Source organism: Eubalaena glacialis, chromosome 17 (assembly GCF_028564815.1).
Source record: "Eubalaena glacialis isolate mEubGla1 chromosome 17, mEubGla1.1.hap2.+ XY, whole genome shotgun sequence".
In the NCBI taxonomy this organism is placed as follows: Eukaryota; Metazoa; Chordata; class Mammalia; order Artiodactyla; family Balaenidae; genus Eubalaena; species Eubalaena glacialis.
The window spans coordinates 49,671,183-49,689,182 of NC_083732.1; the positions used below are offsets into that span (position 1 = coordinate 49,671,183).

General features: G+C 37.9%; 1 protein-coding gene across 2 annotated transcripts in view; it reads left to right on the plus strand.

The window, feature by feature from the left end:
• Positions 1 to 15,441, plus strand: part of CPQ (carboxypeptidase Q) — a 523,824-nt gene extending 508,383 nt beyond the window's left edge. For both annotated transcript variants that reach the window (XM_061171373.1, XM_061171374.1), the window contains one exon: positions 14,699 to 15,441. In XM_061171373.1, the coding sequence (XP_061027356.1) occupies positions 14,699 to 14,862 (164 nt within the window). In that variant the 3' untranslated portion in view covers positions 14,863 to 15,441. The remainder of the gene's footprint in view (positions 1 to 14,698) is intronic.
• Positions 15,442 to 18,000: the final 2,559 nt, after the last annotated feature.

The window sequence follows — 18,000 nt, forward strand, 5'->3', positions numbered from 1 at the left end:
GATTCAGAGAGAGAGAAAAAGGGGGAAGAGAAGGATGAGAAGGGAAAATAATCCAAACATGGGTCAAGGCGGGGTCACGTAGAATAGACCTCATGGTCCAATTGTTCCATCTTTAAGAACAATCATCAGAACTTTGATTTATTAAATAAGAATTTTAAATCCTTCAAGTTGTATTTAATTGATCATGCTGTTGTGGATATACTGGGTTAACCTTGTGGATACATAATATCTTAGAGTAAAGTATTAACTGAGTGCCTACTCATCCTCACCAGCATCTTGAACTCGGGTATCATTAGCCCTCACTCATTCATGAGGAAACTGAGGCTGAGTGGCCTTACGTGATTCTCCCAAATTCACCCAGATATTAAGCAGAGGACTTTGAATTGGAACCCGGTCCTATCTGACTCTAACCCCTATGTTCTCTCAGCTGTATCTCCCTGTCTAGGCCCAATTTCTCCTTGACTGACAAGCTCAAGGATATGTCTTCACATCCTTAAATTCCAAACCTCCCTTAGAACTAATTTCCTAGAGGTGAACTGTCCTAATCATGCTGTAATTTGTTTCCAAGGGGTGAATATTGGCCTTCAGAGCAAGCTCCTTCCTACCAGCTTTCTCCTTCTAAAAATCATTTGATTTGATTCCCTGTTCAGAGCTCATATACCTGTCAGAAGATACTGTGCAATTTATCCCTAAGGACAGTTAACATTTCCCCCGCCGCCCCCCACCTTGTGATGTCAGGTGCTCTCAGAAATTGCAATGCAGGCTCTCCCTCAGTGCTGGTCTTTTCGATCAGTGGCTGTCACTGACAAAATGTCTCCTTGGAACTGCAGAGACAAAGCTGCAAGGCTGCCAGCAGGCCTGCTCTCCTATCTCCTGTGGTTATCAGTGTTCTCACTGGTGGTACCAGATCTTCTGGAGTTGTTTCAGTTTTGTAAAGTGTTCATAGGAACTTAGATGATCTCTGAGGAAATGCTTTCCTTAAGTCACTAGTTTTAAAGGGAGGCAGCCAAATTCCCAGCCATCTGGCAGTCAGTTTCTTTCAGTCTGAGACAGGGAATTTCAGAGGCCTTGAAGAGGGCATGCACAAATATTTCTTGCTTCTATTTTTTCAATATGGAATTTGGAGCCTTGTCTGTCAGCCACCATGCTGTGTCTTTAGGAAACTCTAAATGGGAGGAAATCAGCCCCTAGCAAGCTGCACTTTGTCTCTTGGAATTAAATGTCCTTTTCTGTTTCTTGAAGTCCACAATTCTGATTCATCTTCTATCTGCCCACAGTGACTTCCGTTCTTTGAACTCCTTGACTTTGTCCTTAACTTGTGGATCAATTTGACATCCAGCTGATGCTCTGTGGGACCCAGAGGGCACATGCTCCTCACCAGCTTCAACTAGTTCTAAAATGTCATGGTTTCTGTTTAAATGCTTCTAGCTCCTACCAAAGAAAACACACAGATTTGTCTCTCTTGGGTTGTGCTGTGAGTTCATGGTGTAAAGTGTCTCTGGTTTAAAAATGGACCACTGGGCTTTTCACTGGAAGTTTGGTTATCTTTGTCCACATGCTTTCCAGAGAATTTCAGAGGCTGGGATATCATCATCTGGCCCTGGTCTTTGTCACCTGTCCCCCAAACTGTACTTCCTTCCTAGCCGTCTCCTCACCACCACGATTGTTTACACAATTCTACCGCCACATTTTTCTGGAATGTCTCCCTAAGGGGCAGCTCCCGTCTCCCCACCTTCCTGCCCATTGGCCCCCAAAGGCTTCCCATTTATGAACTGTGTTCAGTCTATTTTCAGCCTTATTTAGGAACTTTCAAAGATAACGTTAGTTGCCAACTTTCTCTGCCTGTAATTAACCCAAGTTACCCACACATTGCCCAAACTGGAATGCTCACATGTTCTATTCACCTGGAATATCCGTGTCCCCATCTCTGTCTGTTGACAGCCTAAGTACTTGTGCTAGATATTCTCTTGTACCACTCCTTATCAATCCTCACCTTTCTCTACCCTATACTGTGCCCTTGAAGGCTAACGGTTATGGACTGCCCTCTGGCTTATGATTGGGTTTGGCCAAGTGAGGCCTGTAGGATAGAGAGGCACCAGCAGGGGACTGATTCCCTGGCTTCAAACAACCCCAGCTCCTCTGGTGACCCTCTCCAACAGATACAACTGCAGCTACAGCTGCTTTCTTCTCTGCTCTTTTAGGCCTAGGGGTGGAAATGGCCTCCCTTGCTTCTCCTTTAGCATCCCTTATTGGTTTTATTTAACCCTGACCACTCTTTGTAAATAATCCTTTCATTAAATTTTCCAAGTTATCTTCTTGGAGTGTCCCATCTGTTTCCTACAAGGGCTCTGACTGATACAGCACCCCCAAGGCCCAGTTCACTTATACACTTTTCGGATTTCGTTCATTCACTCAACAAATTCACATTCATCATCTGTTTGGTGTTACATTATAGGCATTGGTGACAGAGTGGAGAACAAAACAGTGGCCTTGCCTTCAGGGAAATTACAATATAGTGGGGAAAACAAATGTGAAACAAGCAGTTATAACAAAGGATGGTGAAGATTACAATAGGAGAAGTATGGAGAGCACACAACAAGGGGACCTAGTCTAGGGGTCAGAGAAGGTCATTCAACTACATAAGGTATCCACTATTTTTTGTCCTTTGCCCATAGCACTCAGTGTATTCTGATTGTGTTATTATTATTTGTGGGCACATTTTCTCTGCCTGTACTGCAGAATAAGCTTTTGAGAGCAGAGACTGTCTTTTTCACCTTTATGTCTTAGCCCACTGCCTAGAATGTTGTAGGAACTCAAGTATTTGTCCAGTTGAATTGGATTGAACTTTCTGAACACTTATGAACCTCAGCTCCAGCCCACCCACTGAAGGTTGTACATTATTAGGCTGGATAATGGTGAGATCCCATCCTTTCAGAGCTATTGGAACAACAGAAAACATGTTTTACTAGTTGAAAAAGAAAAATCACTGAAGAGGAAGAAGCTCCTCAACACAGGTGAAGGGTGTGATAGGTGTTATCAACCTAATACACCCTGTTTTGGATATTTGCTGACAGGCATTGGAGTCATTAATTGTCAGGGTTGAGAGTTGAGCTTTCTTTTATATGTTTATTTTGCATCACTGGCTTGTGTTGTGTTTGATAGCAACATAGCTGAAGTCAGTGTGAAATATGAATGAATGGAGGGAAATCCATATCCTACTCTAGAGCAAGGAGTTTGGGGAGATAAGTAGGGGAAAACCTTGGTACAAAGTTTTTAAAACTTGGGTCGGTGTAGAGAAAATCTGGACAGCATCCTGAGGCAACAGAGGGCTCAGGAACAAAGAGCAGGAAGTAGAGGATTGGGAGAAGAGAACTCTGGCAATGTGGTAGGCCAGAAGTTCTCAGACACCTAGCTCCCCCTGCCAAAAATAATTGTTGGATAAAACAATAATTCTTTCTATAATACATGGCTTAGTAAGGCAAAGTAAGGGAATTCCTCAGGGGTGAAAAATGATGAAGTGAGAATCTGTAAGAGGTAAGAAAACTCCAGAGCCTTTGTCTAAGGGTATCTGCCAATCCCTGTTCTCTTAGAGCATGGGTTTTAATGAGGCGTGAGTGCGTCTGGGACAGGAGACAAAACTTGGGGCCCTAGTGTCCTTATATAAGGTACTGATTAACTTTAAATAAATATGTAAGCCATATCAATCATCTGAGGTCTCCACTGAGAGAACTGAAATAAAGTGTGTAACTTCCAAATGAGTAGAGTTGGGGTGGGGGAAGGAATGATAGGAGGAAAAAAAAAATCAACACAAAGGAGAGCAAGAAAGAAAAGGAAAAAAAAACAGAAAACAAATGAACAAATAGAAAGCAAAATCTAAGATGATATAAATGAGTCCAATTTAACAATAATCACAAGCTACATAAATGAATTATAATCTCCAGTTAAAAATCAAAGATTGTTAGACTAGATTTTAAGAATTCAACTTTAAACTATCCGTAAGAGAAACCCCTATAAATATAAGGACAGAGGCAGATTGCAAGTAAATTGATGGGAAAAGACATACAAAGAATGAGGTTAAAAAAAAGGAGATATAGCTATATTAAATATTAGGTAAAACTAGACTTCAAGACAAAAAGCATTACTACAAATGGCGAGGATGACTACATATTAATAAAGATATTCAAGCTGGGACGAAGTGAGAGAGTAGCATTGACATATATACACTACCAAATGTAAAATAGATAGTTAGTGGGAAGCAGCTACATAGCTCAGGGAGATCAGCTCTGTGCCTTGTGACCACCTAGAGGGGTGGGATAGGGAGGGTGGGAGGGACATGCAAGAGGGCGGGGATATGGGGATATATGTATACATATAGCTGATTTTCTGTTATACAGCAGAAACTAACACAACATTGTAAAGCAGTTATACTCCAATGAAGATGTTAAAATAAATAAAGATGTTCAATTTACCAGGAAGATGTAATTCTAAGTTTATGTGCTCCTAAAAGCATAACTTTGAAATATATAAAAAAGAAAATGCTGGAACTACAAGAAAAATAAACACATCCCAAATCACAGGTCATTTTCACACATCTCTCTCAAAATTGATAAAACAAATAGACAATAAATCAGTAAGGAGTTAACAGATTTGAAGAATACAATTAACAAGCTTGTTTTAATGCACAGACACAATACACTGAAAGCACATTCTTTTCAACACGTGTAATGTTTATAAAATGGATCATCCAATAGGCAATGGAGAAAATCTCAGCAAAACTCAAAGAATTTGTATCATATAGCCCACATTCTCTAACAGTTAAATTGGAAGTCAAAAATGAAAAAATAGAGGGATTAACCAAGATGGTGGAGTAGAAGGACGTGCTCTCACTCCCTCTTGCGAGAGCACCAGAATCACAACTGGCTGCTGGACAATCATTGACAGGAAGACACTGGACTTCACCAAGGAGGATACCCCACTTCCAAGGACAGAGGAGAAGCCACAGTGAGACGGTAGGAGGGGCGCAATCAGAGTAAAATCAAATCCCATAACTGCTGGGTGGGTGACTCACAGACTGGCGAGCACTTATACCACAGAAGTCCACCCACTGGAGTGAACGTTCTGAGCCCCACGTCAGGCTTCCCAACCTGGGGGTCCGGCAATGGGAGGAGGAATTCATAGAGAATCAGACTTTGAAGCCTAGTGGGAATTGATTGCAGGACTTCAACAGGACTGGGGGAAACAGAGACCCCACTCTTGGAGGGCGCACACAAAATAGTGTGTGCATCGGGACCCAGGGGAAGGAGCAGTGACCCTGGGGGAGACTGAACCAGACATACCTGCTGGTGTTGGGGGGTCTCCTGCAGAGGCGGGGGGTGGCTCTGTTTCACCGTGGGGACAAGGACACTGGCAGCGGAGGTTCTGGGAAGTACTCCTTGGCGTGAGCCCTCCCAGAGTCTGCCATTAGCCCCACCAAAGAGCCCGGGTAGGCTCCAGTGTTGGGTTGCCTCAGGCAAAACAACCAACAGGGAGGGAACCCAGCCCCACCCATCAACAGTCAAGTGGATTAAAGTTTTACGGAGCTCTGACCGCCACAGCAACAGTCAGCTCTACCCACCTCCAGAGCCTCCCATCAAGCCTCTTAGATAGCCTCAACCACCAGAGGCCAGACAGCAGAAGCAAGAAAAACTACAGTCCTGCAGCCTGTGGAACAGAAACCACATTTAGAGAAAGACAAGATGAAAAGGCAGAGGGCTATATACCAGATGAAGGAACAAGAAAAAACCCCAGAAAAACAACTAAATGAAGTGGAGATAGGCAACCTTCCAGAAAAAGAATTCAGAATAATGATAGTGAAGATGATCCAGGACCTTGGAATAAGAATGGAGGCAAAGATTGAGAAGATGCAAGAAATGATTAACAAAGACCTAGAAGAATTAAAGAACAAACAAACAGAGATGACCAATACAATAACTGAAATGAAAACTACACTAGAAGGAATCAATAGTAGAATAACTGAGGCAGAAGAACGGATAAGTGACCTGGAAGACAGAATGGTGGAATTCACTGCTGCGGAACAGGCTAAAGAAAAAAGAATGAAAAGAAATGAAGACAGCCTAAGAGACCTCTGGGACAACATTAAACGCAACAACATTCGCATTATAGGGGTCCCAGAAGGAGAAGAGAGAGAGAAAGGACCAGAGAAAATATTTGAAGAGATTATAGTCGAAAACTTCCCTAACAAACATGGGAAAGGAAATAGCCACCCAAGTCCAGGAAGCGCAGAGAGTCCCATACAGGATAAACCCAAGGAGAAGCATGCCGAGACACATAGTAATCAAAGTGGCAAAAATTAAAGACAAAGAAAAATTATTGAAAGCAGCAAGGGAAAAATGACAAATAACATACAAGGGAACTCCCATAAGGTTAACAGCTGATTTCTCAGCAGAAACTCTACAAGCCAGAAGGGAGTGGCATGATATACTTAAAATGATGAAAGGGAAGAACCTACAACCAAGATTACTCTACCTGGCAAGGATCTCATTTAGATTTGATGGAGAAATCAAAAGCTTTACAGACAAGCAAAAGCTAAGAGAATTCAGCCCCACCAAACCAGCTCTACAACAAATGTTAAAGGAACTTCTCTAAGTGGGAAACACAAGAGAAGAAAAGGACCTACAAAAACAAACCCAAAACAATTAAGAAAATGGTCATAGGAACATACATATCGATAATTACCTTAAACGTGAATGGATTAAATGCTCCAGCCAAAAGACACAGGCTTGCTGAATGGATACAAAAACAAGACCCATATATATGCTGTCTACAAGAGACCCACTTTAGACCTAGGGACACATACAGACTGAAAGTGAGGGGATGGAAAAAGATATTCCATGCAAATGGAAATCAAAAGAAAGCTGGAGTAGCTATACTCATATCAGATAAAATAGACTTTAAAATAAAGAATGTTACAGGAGACAAGGAAGGACACTACATAATGATCAAGGGATCAATCCAAGAAGAAGATATAACAATTATAAATATATATGCACCCAACATAGGAGCACCTCATTACATAAGGCAACTGCTAACAGCTATAAAAGAGGAAATTGACAGTAACACAATAATAGTGGGGGACTTTAACACCTCACTTACACCAATGGACAGATCATCCAAAATGAAAATAAATAAGGAAACAGAAGCTTTAAATGACACAATAGACCAGATAGATTTAATTGATATTTATAGGACATTCCATCCAAAAACAGCAGATTACACGTTCTTCTCAAGTGCGCACGGAACATTCTCCAGGATAGATCACATCTTGAGTCACAAATCAAGCCTCAGTAAATTTAAGAAAATTGAAATCATATCAAGCATCTTTTCTGACCACAACGCTATGAGATTAGAAATGAATTACAGGGGAGAAAACGTAAAAAACACAAACACATGGAGGCTAAACAATACGTTACTAAATAACCAAGAGATCACTGAAGAAATCAAAGAGGAAATCAAAAAATACCTAGAGACAAATGACAATGAAAACACGACAACCCAAAACCTATGGGATGCAGCAAAAGCAGTTCTAAGAGGGAAGTTTATAGCTATACAAGCCTACCTAAAGAAACAAGAAAATTCTCAAGTAAACAATCTAACCTTACACCTAAAGAAACTAGAGAAAGAAGAACAAACAAAACCCAAAGTTAGCAGAAGGAAAGAAATCATAAAGATCAGAGAGGAAATAAATGAAATAGAAACAAAGAAAACAATAGCAAAGATCAATAAAACTAAAAGCTGGTTCTTTGAGAAGATAAACAAAATTGATAAGCCATTAGCCAGACTCATCAAGAAAAAGAGGGAGAGGACTCAAATCAATAAAATCAGAAATGAAAAAGGAGAAGTTACAACAGACACCGCAGAAATACAAAGCATCCTAAGAGACTACTACAAGCAACTTTATGCCAATAAAATGGACAACCTGGAAGAAATGGACAAATTCTTAGAAAGGTATAACCTTCCAAGACTGAACCAGGAAGAAGCAGAAAATATGAACAGACCAATCACAAGTAATGAAATTGAAACTGTGATTAAAAATCTTCCAACAAACAAAAGTCCAGGACCAGATGGCTTCACAGGTGAATTCTATCAAACATTTAGAGAAGAGCTAACACCTATCCTTCTCAAACTCTTCCAAAAAATTGCAGAGGAAGGAACACTCCCAAACTCATTCTATGAGGCCACCATCACCCTGATACCAAAACCAGACAAAGACACTACAAAAAAAGAAAATTACAGACCAATATCACTGATGAATATAGATGCAAAAATCCTCAACAAAATACTAGCAAACAGAATCCAACAACACATTAAAAGGATCATACACCACGATCAAGTGGGATTTATCCCAGGGATGCAAGGATTCTTCAATATACGCAAATCAATCAATGTGATACACCATATTAACAAATTGAAGAATAAAAACCATATGATCATCTCAATAGATGCAGAAAAAGCTTTTGACAAAATTCAACACCCATTTATGATAAAAACTCTCCAGAAAGTGGGCATAGAGGGAACCTACCTCAACATAATAAAGGCCATATATGACAAACCCACAGCAAACATCATTCTCAATGGTGAAAACCTGAAAGCATTTCCTCTAAGATCAGGAACGAGACAAGGATGTCCACTGTCACCACTATTATTCAACATAGTTCTGGAAGTCCTAGCCATGGCAATCAGAGAAGAAAAAGAAATAAAAGGAATACAAATTGGAAAAGAAGAAGTAAAACTGTCACTGTTTGCAGATGACATGATACTATACATAGAGAATCCTAAAACTGCCACCAGAAAACTGCTAGAGCTAATTAATGAATATGGTAAAGTTGCAGGATACAAAATTAATGCACAGAAATCTCTTGCATTCCTATACACTAATGATGAAAAATCTGAAAGAGAAATTATGGAAACACTCCCATTTACCATTGCAACAAAAAGAATAAAATACCTAGGAATAAACCTACCTAGGGAGACAAAAGACCTGTATGCAGAAAACTATAAGACACTGATGAAAGAAATTAAAGATGATACCAACAGATGGAGAGATATACCATGTTCTTGGATTGGAAGAATCAACATTGTGAAAATGACTATACTACCCAAAGCAATCTACAGATTCAATGCAATCCCTATCAAATTACCAATGGCATTTTTTACGGAGCTAGAACAAATCATCTTAAAATTTGTATGGAGACACAAAAGACCCCGAATAGCCAAAGCAGTCTTGAGGGAAAAAAACGGAGCTGGAGGAATCAGACTCCCTGACTTCAGACTATACTACAAAGCTACACTAATCAAGACAATATGGTACTGGCACAAAAACAGAAACATAGATCAATGGAACAAGATAGAAAGCCCAGAGATAAACGCACGCACCTATGGTCAACTAATCTATGACAAAGGAGGCAAAGATATACAATGGAGAAAAGACAGTCTCTTCAATAAGTGGTGCTGGGAAAACTGGACAGCTACATGTAAAAGAATGAAATTAGAATACTCCCTAACACCATACACAAAAATAAACTCAAAATGGATTAGAGACCTAAATGTAAGACTGGACACTATAAAACTCTTAGAGGAAAACATAGGAAGAACACTCTTTGACATAAATCACAGCAAGATCTTTTTTGATCCACCTCCTAGAGTAATGGAAATAAAAACAAAAATAAACAAATGGGACCTAATGAAACTTCAAAGCTTTTGCACAGCAAAGGAAACCATAAACAAGACAAAAAGACAACCCTCAGAATGGGAGAAAATATTTGCAAACGAATCAACGGACAAAGGATTAATCTCCAAAATATATAAACAGCTCATTCAGCTCAATATTAAAGAAACAAACACCCCAATCCAAAAATGGGCAGAAGACCTAAATAGACATTTCTCCAAAGAAGACATACAGACGGCCACGAAGCACATGAAAAGATGCTCAACATCACTAATTATTAGAGAAATGCAAATCAAAACTACAATGAGGTATCACCTCACACCAGTTAGAATGGGCATAATCAGAAAATCTACAAACAACAAATGCTGGAGAGGGTGTGGAGAAAAGGGAACCCTCTTGCACTGTTGGTGGGAATGTAAATTGATACAGCCACTATGGAGCACAATATGGAGGTTCCTTAAAAAACTAAAAATAGAATTATCATATGACCCAGCAATCCCACTACTGGGCATATACCCAGAGAAAACCATAATTCAAAAAGACACATGCACCCGAATGTTCATTGCAGCACTATTTACAATAGCCAGGTCATGGAAGCAACCTAAATGCCCATCAACAGACGAATGGATAAAGAAGTTGTGGTACATATATACAATGGAATATTACTCAGCCATAAAAAAGAACGAAATTGAGTCATTTGTTGAGACGTGGATGGATCTAGAGACTGTCATACAGAGTGAAGTAAGTCAGAAAGAGAAAAACAAATATCGTATATTAACGCATGTATGTGGAACCTAGAAAAATGGTACAGATGAGCCGGTTTGCAGGGCAGAAGTTGAGAAACAGATGTAGAGAACAGACATATGGACACCAAGGGGGGAAAACTGCGGTGGGGTGGGGATGGTGGTGTGCTGAATTGGGCGATTGGGATTGACATGTATACACTGATGTGTATAAAATTGATGACTAATAAGAACCTGCAGTATAAACAAACAAACAAAACAACTAATACTAAACTTTCATTGGGGTATTTGTATGGAAATATGTTAATATAAATGTTTCAGACATTACATGAAATTTCTAAAAATCTTATATGTTCTGGTATAATGTTATAAGTCATAATCCTAGTTATTACTTTAAAATGTATATCTCAGAAATAACTAATTTTCTTGTCAACTGCATTATTATGAACTTTCATCAAATCTTTAACCGTGGTCATTTTTAAGTCTTTTGTCATTTACAGACAGTTCTGGGTGTACTCTGATGCTTTTGTAAATATGTTCCTATAAAAGGGTTTCATCTTCAGGAAATTCATGGAAAAGACTCTGACAAGTACAGATTTCTGGTACGTGACTATACTGCTGAACTGAATGAATAAGCATTTTCAGAACTCTAATGAAAAACTGATGAGCTCATAAAAGTGCTAACAAAAGATCACGATGAAAAAAAAAATTAATTACATGGGACTGAGTGAACTGATGAGGATGAGTATAATTTTTGTGACTTTCTGTTTGAATTTAAAAAAAGAAAAAATCCCACAAGGACTCAGAGGCAAAGAATATACAAATCAATTTTCACTGCAAAGTAAAGGAGCTGTTACAGTGGAGGATTACTGGACTGAATGTCAATATTATGACATAGTATGAGTGTGTTTCATGTTTGGTAATTGCAATCATTGTTGCTTTTGTTGTGGTCATCCATGTACAATGCTTGGTGTCAGTCTATTTATCTCTTGTAAAAATAAAATACAGTGTGTGTGTGTGTGGAAAACAAAAACAAAAACAAAAACAAAAAACAAAAATGAAAAAATAACTAAGGAAACCCCATACCTTTGAAAATTAAAAAACACATTCTAACTCATGCGTCAAAGAAGAAAATCAAAGTAGGAATTACTAAATATTTAGAACTAAGTGATCATGAAAATACTCATCAGGACTGGTGGGATATAGAGAGCTAAAGCAGTCATAGGGGAATGATTGTAGCCTTACTGCTTATGTTGTTGACAAGGAAAGTGTGCAAAGTAATAAACTGAGCATTCAACTCAAGAAGTTAAAAAAACAAAAGTGAATCAACCTAAGAATAGGAGGGAAATAATAAATATGAGTAAAAATCAATGAAAGAAGACTGCTATACATTAGAGAATGTCCCCAAAAAACAAGATTGTCTCTCTTTTTTTTGAAAGAGTAACACAGCTGACAAACTGCTGGCAAGATTGATGAACAAAAAAGAGAGAAGACTCTAATAACCAGTATCAGGAATGAAAAAGAGTACTCCCTATAGGTGCTGCAGACATAAACAAAGATAAAAACAGGATATTACTGACAACTTTATGCTGATTATTTTGAATATTTGGAAAAACTCACATTCCTAGAAAAGTGTAATTTCCAAAGTTAATTCAAGAAGAAACATAAAACCTGAATAACCCAATAACCAGGATAGGAATTGAATCATTAGTTAAAATTCTTACCATAAAGAAAGTATCAGACCTAGACAGTTTTGTAAGGAGTTCTACAAAATGACCAGGAAATGAATCATTCTAATCTTACACAAACTATTCCAGAGTATAGAAAAAGAAGGATCACTTGCCCATTTTATGAATCAGATATATATCCTTGATACTAAAAATGGAAAGCCACAAACAGAAAATGCGAATTTTTTAAAATGTATAATTTACAGTTGCAACAAAAAGTATAAGCGATGAAGGGAAGAAAACTAACAAAAGGCATGCCAAACTGTATTACAAAACTTCAAAGACATTACAGAAGACTTAATAAATAGAAACATATCAACACACCATTTTCATGGATAAAAACACAGTATCCTAATATAAAGATGCTAGTTCTCCCCAAATTGATACGTAGATTAACACAATTCCCATCAAAATCCAAAAATATTTTTTGTACAGTTTTAAAATGATCCTAAACTTTATCTGAAAGAGCAAACAGTCAAGAATAGTAAGATATTCCTGAAGGAGGAGAAAGAGAAAGTGAGGGAACTTGCCCTGCCAGATAACAAGAATTAGAATGCAATGGTAGTTAAGATACTGTGATATTGTTTTGGGAATAGACAAACAGACCACTGGAACAGAATTAGAAAGCCCCCAAACAAAGCAACAAGGAAATTTGATATATGCCAAAATTGATACTGCAGACCAGTGGGGAAAGAGGATGTATTAGTCAAATTTTGCTGGAACAACTAAAAATAAAAATAGAAGCCTACCCTACACCAAAATCAGTCCCAATTCTAAATGAATGAAGAACTTAAAAATGAAAAGCAAAACTTTAAAAGTTTTAGAATAAGACCCCAGAGAATATTTTTGTGATATAAGGATAGGGAGGATTTCTTAAACAAGATATAAAAAATAAAAATCATAAAGGAAAGGATTCATAAATTCAACTGTATTAAAAGTAAGGACATCTATTCATCTAAATGCATGATAAACAGGGTGAAAAGAGCCACAAACTGGGAAGTGATTTATATAAACCAACTACCAACAAAAGATTAGTGTCTAAAATATATCAAGAACACCTACAAATCAATAAGAAAAGACAAGCAAATCAATTCAAAAATGTGCAAGGGGCATGAACAGGCATTTTCCAAAAGAGAAAACATAAATGACAAAAAATGCATATGTGAAAACATGCTCAGTCTCATTAATAATTTAAAAAATTAAAACCTTATGAGGTAATATTTCACACCTAGCAGATTAGCAAAACTTAGCCTGACAACACCAAGTGCTAGAGAGGATGTGAAGCAAGAGAAAGACTCATATACTGACAATGGGAGGATAAACTGAAAAGGAAAACATTTTGGAACTGCATGATGAAATTAAACACACATGTGGCTCTATAGCCCAGCAATTCCACTCCTACATTTAGAGCCTAGAGAGTGTTGATTATATTTATTTGGTAAAACTATAAAGAAAAGCAATGAGTGGTTAATACGCAAGCAGAACAGGATAGTGGGCACCTCTGGAGGGAGGAAAGGATCCATGGGGTGGGGTGGTGTGGGGTGGGTGGGAGGGAGCTCATAAGATGGGCTTCAAAGGTATTGGTGATATTCTTGCATTGAATCATGGACATACGTGAACTCTTATCTTGTCACCGTTTATAATATACATTATGTTCTCTACAATCTTATGTATGTATGGTACTATATTTCATAATAAAATGGTAAGTAAATAAATAAATTAGTCCAGAGGCTAAAGAGCTGCGGTTGGAACCCACAGAATGGGCCGAGTAGGTTCTAAAGGATGACTAGGAGGTGTGAAGATACCTCGAGGCTCTGATCCATGGCTGAAACTAGAGAAAAGCTTCACTAGAGTGACAATAAAGCTCTTAAGTGGGGCGGAGATTCCTGCTGGTGCCCTTGGAGGTTGCTGGGAAATTTTATTTGAAGTAAATGAATGATTTGAGAAGAAAAACTTGAGCAAAGGAGTACTGACTTTCGTTTGTATCCAGGGAGGTAAAAAATTTGCACTCTGCTGATACGAAAAAATACTGTCTCTTTATAAATAAGGAGGATATCGTATCACTTGCTTTTCAGGTAAAGTTTATTTTCCTTTGCGTAGCAGGAAGTCCAGAAGAAGGCAGTGTAGAGCTTATTCAATGGGCTTGCAATATTTTCTAAATCCAGGCTCCTTCTGTCTTTCCACTCTGCCATTTTTAGTGTGTGGGCTTTTTGCCCCCTGCAGTTCCATACTTCTCATCTAATTCAGCATGAGGGCATTTTACTGACTCTTGTCAGCCAAGTAAAGGCTTTCCTAGAACTCTCCCACAGACTGCCACTTCATATCCTAGTAGTCAGAACAGTGTCACATGGCCAGTTCTTGCTGCAAGAGAGGCTGGGAACGTCATTATTTTGCCATCACAGCCTGTATAATAGGATCAGGGAAGGGGCCAGTGGTTTCTGAACAGCTATTCAGCAATGCCTATCAAAATACTTCACTAAGAATTCTTCCTCTTTTTTCCCCAGGAGCCAGTCTACTTGATGACCTATATAAATATTTCTCCTTCCATCACTCCCATGGAGACACCATGACTGTCATGGATCCAAAGCAGATGAATGTTGCTGCTGCTGTTTGGGCTGTTGTCTCTTATGTCATTGCAGACATGGAAGAAATGCTGCCCAGGTCTTAGCAAGAACAAGAGAGAAGGCACTTTTGTCCTTTCTGCCCAGGAATCCTGCGTCTGCAGCTTCAAGAAGCCCCGCTTCACCTAACAATTTTATGTGATCATTTACAAAGCACAACACTTTTTTATACTTTCTGATATCATCTTTCTTGATACTTTCCAAATTCTCTGTTCCTAGTGTAAGGAATGAGCCCCACCCCCACAAAGAATCAGCCAATGGTAGGGATCACAGTGGGGGAATTTCTTTACACCACATATTAAAAATACTGTTTCTACTTTGAAAGTAAATACTGGATAAAACTTTGGAAGACCTCTGGCTTTTATGCATGTATTTACAAACATTAAATACAGTCACACCAATATTTTGTAAAGTTATTCATTGAAGGAGTAGAGGAGTACACAATTGTAGTACAGTCTTAATTGAATGTATGGAGGCATTTGGCTTTCTAATTTGTACATTTTTATATTATTAGAATTTTTAAATGAGGTTAAAATTTTTTAATTCACAGAAAAAAGTCACCATTTGGGGAAAAAATCAAGTATGTAAAATCCAGTTGCCTTATTAAAGATCTATCACCAAACAAATGATAATACTATTTTATATTTATGTTTTATATATTTTATATAATATATCTATGAAGTTGGGGCTTATTCACATTTTGCTGATAACAAGTTTGAGGCTCAGAGAAGCTAAATAATATTCACAGAGCAAAACATTGATCCCCTTCTACTCTGGGAATAATCTCTACTGTTCTTCCACACACAATGTTCAGTATTCAATTTAAAAATTACAAGACACACCCAAAAATGCAAGAAAAACTCATTGTTAAGAGTTAAGCAACTAAGAAAACCAGACAAAAGAGATAACTCAGATGTTGGAATATCAGAGAGGAACTTTAACATAACTATGATTAATATGTTAAATTCTAGTGGGAAAATGGGTCTATATACATGAACAGAAGGAGTATTTCAACAGAAAGATGAAAACTATAAAATGGAATCAAATGCAAATACTAAAATAAAAAATACAACATCAGAGATGGAGAATTTCCTTGCTGGGCTCATCAGCAGACTGGATGAAACTGAGGAAAGAATCAACAAACTTGAAAACAGATCAATAAAAATTATCCAAACTAAAACACCGAGAAAGAAAAGTGAAGGAGAACGAACACCAGAATGGATCATTAGACTGTAATCTAATATATATGTGGCCTAATATACATGTAACTGAATTCTTAGAAGGAGAAGACAAAGTATCAGTTTTATTAATGGTAATGATTAAAAAGGCCTTTCATTTCTGGCAAGGTTGCCAACTGGTACACTGACTGACCCTTACACTGAAAACTAAAGATGTTGGATAACATCTGAGAAACACTTTCTTAAATACATGAATTAACTGATTAAAAGGTAAAGGATATTAGACAAAAAACTAAGTGGAGGCATGAACCAAGATGATATATAGCACATTAAACCAGCTTTTCTTTTTGAGAAAATATGCAGAATGTGGTGAACTTAAATTTCTATTTTCATAGCTTTTAGTGGCTCAGGGGACTATAGACAAATCCCATATTAGGGACACTAGAGAACCCCAATGAAATTGGAACCCCAAAGGAGTATACCTCAATACAATGGTGAACTAAAAATAACTCTGAGGACCATAAGGAAAATTACTGTTATTAAGTAATTGCTGAATGGAGGGTCCAGAGAAATTCCCACAGATAAAGTTACACAGTCAAAAAAATAAAAAACAAAAACAGGAATCAGAGCCTTCTGAGCAAGAGCAGTCCAAAAAAGAAAACAGCAGAATTAATTCACAATATCCTCTGATATTGCAATATTTAAATCAAGAATTTTCTGATCTATGCCTATTATGTTTTGAGGAAGTAAAAGAAGGGATTGAAAATAGAATAGAGAGTAAAGGACTATAAAAAGTGACCAAGCATATTGTTTTTTAAAAAAACAATAGAACTTCTAGAAATGTAAATGGAATTTGAAAATTAGAGGACCACCTTAACTGCAGATAAGAGAATTCATGAACTAAAAAAAATAGTGAAGAAATTAATGAGAATTTAGCACAAAAAGAAAAAGATACGGAAAATATGAATGAGGTTAAAAAATATGAAAGATAGAGTTATATGCCCTAATATATGTTTAATCAGGGTTCCAGAAAAGAAGAAATAAGACAAAGAATTATCTGAATAAATAATAAGTGAAAATTTTCCAGAAATAATGAAATATACCGATCCACAGAATCAAGAAACCCAATGAATCCCAAACAGAATAAACGAGAGGAAATCGCTAATTTTGCCTAACTACTAGGGCTAAACCCTCTGAATGCTCTGTTGATGCCCCATAAATTATGAGGTTTTCCTCTCTGATGGGCGGAACAAACTATTTCTGTCCTTGTTTGAGCTCCTAGCGCTGTTTCTTCTACCCCTTTCAGTTGGCTCTTCCCAGCCTCTGAGAGTTCCCTCCAACACATGCACCGATCAGTGCTCAGCTGGGGAGGGGTGGGGGACCCTCTGCAGGTCTCTGGCATCTCATTCTGTGAGGCTCTCCCCGCTCTGAGACTGCGTCCCGTGAAGTCTCGCTGCCTTGGCCTCCCCGGACATTCAGAATCCTCCCTCAACTCATGGTGATTCCCGAGCTCTGCTTGGGTTTCCCTTTCCTCAACTGTGACTGGAAACTCTCTCAAGGTAAGCAAGTGCCATCGTAGGACTCACTTCAATTATTTTCTGTCTCTTGGGCACCATTGTCCTTCATCTCCTGATATTCAGTGTCTTAAAAACTCTTGTTTCATATATTTATTTGAGTTTTTAATTATTTCATACCGAATAACAAAGCTGATCCCTGTTACTCTTACTTGGTCAGAAATAAGTGTCAAGTCACTATTTTTTGTCCAGTGTATACACCCATATTCTTTTTACATTTTGTACATTTTGAATCATTCTTTTCTCACTACTTGATTCCAGTTCGGGAATGTAGATTCTCAAGGATTTCACGAACTGTCCAAAGACTGAGCTAAAATTCATGGCGTCTATGAATCATCAGAGTCCAAAGATAATCTATGGCTTAGCTGGTAATCATCTTTAGTTTCAAGGATTATTTTCTAGAAAGAATATGTCCTATACAGATATATATATA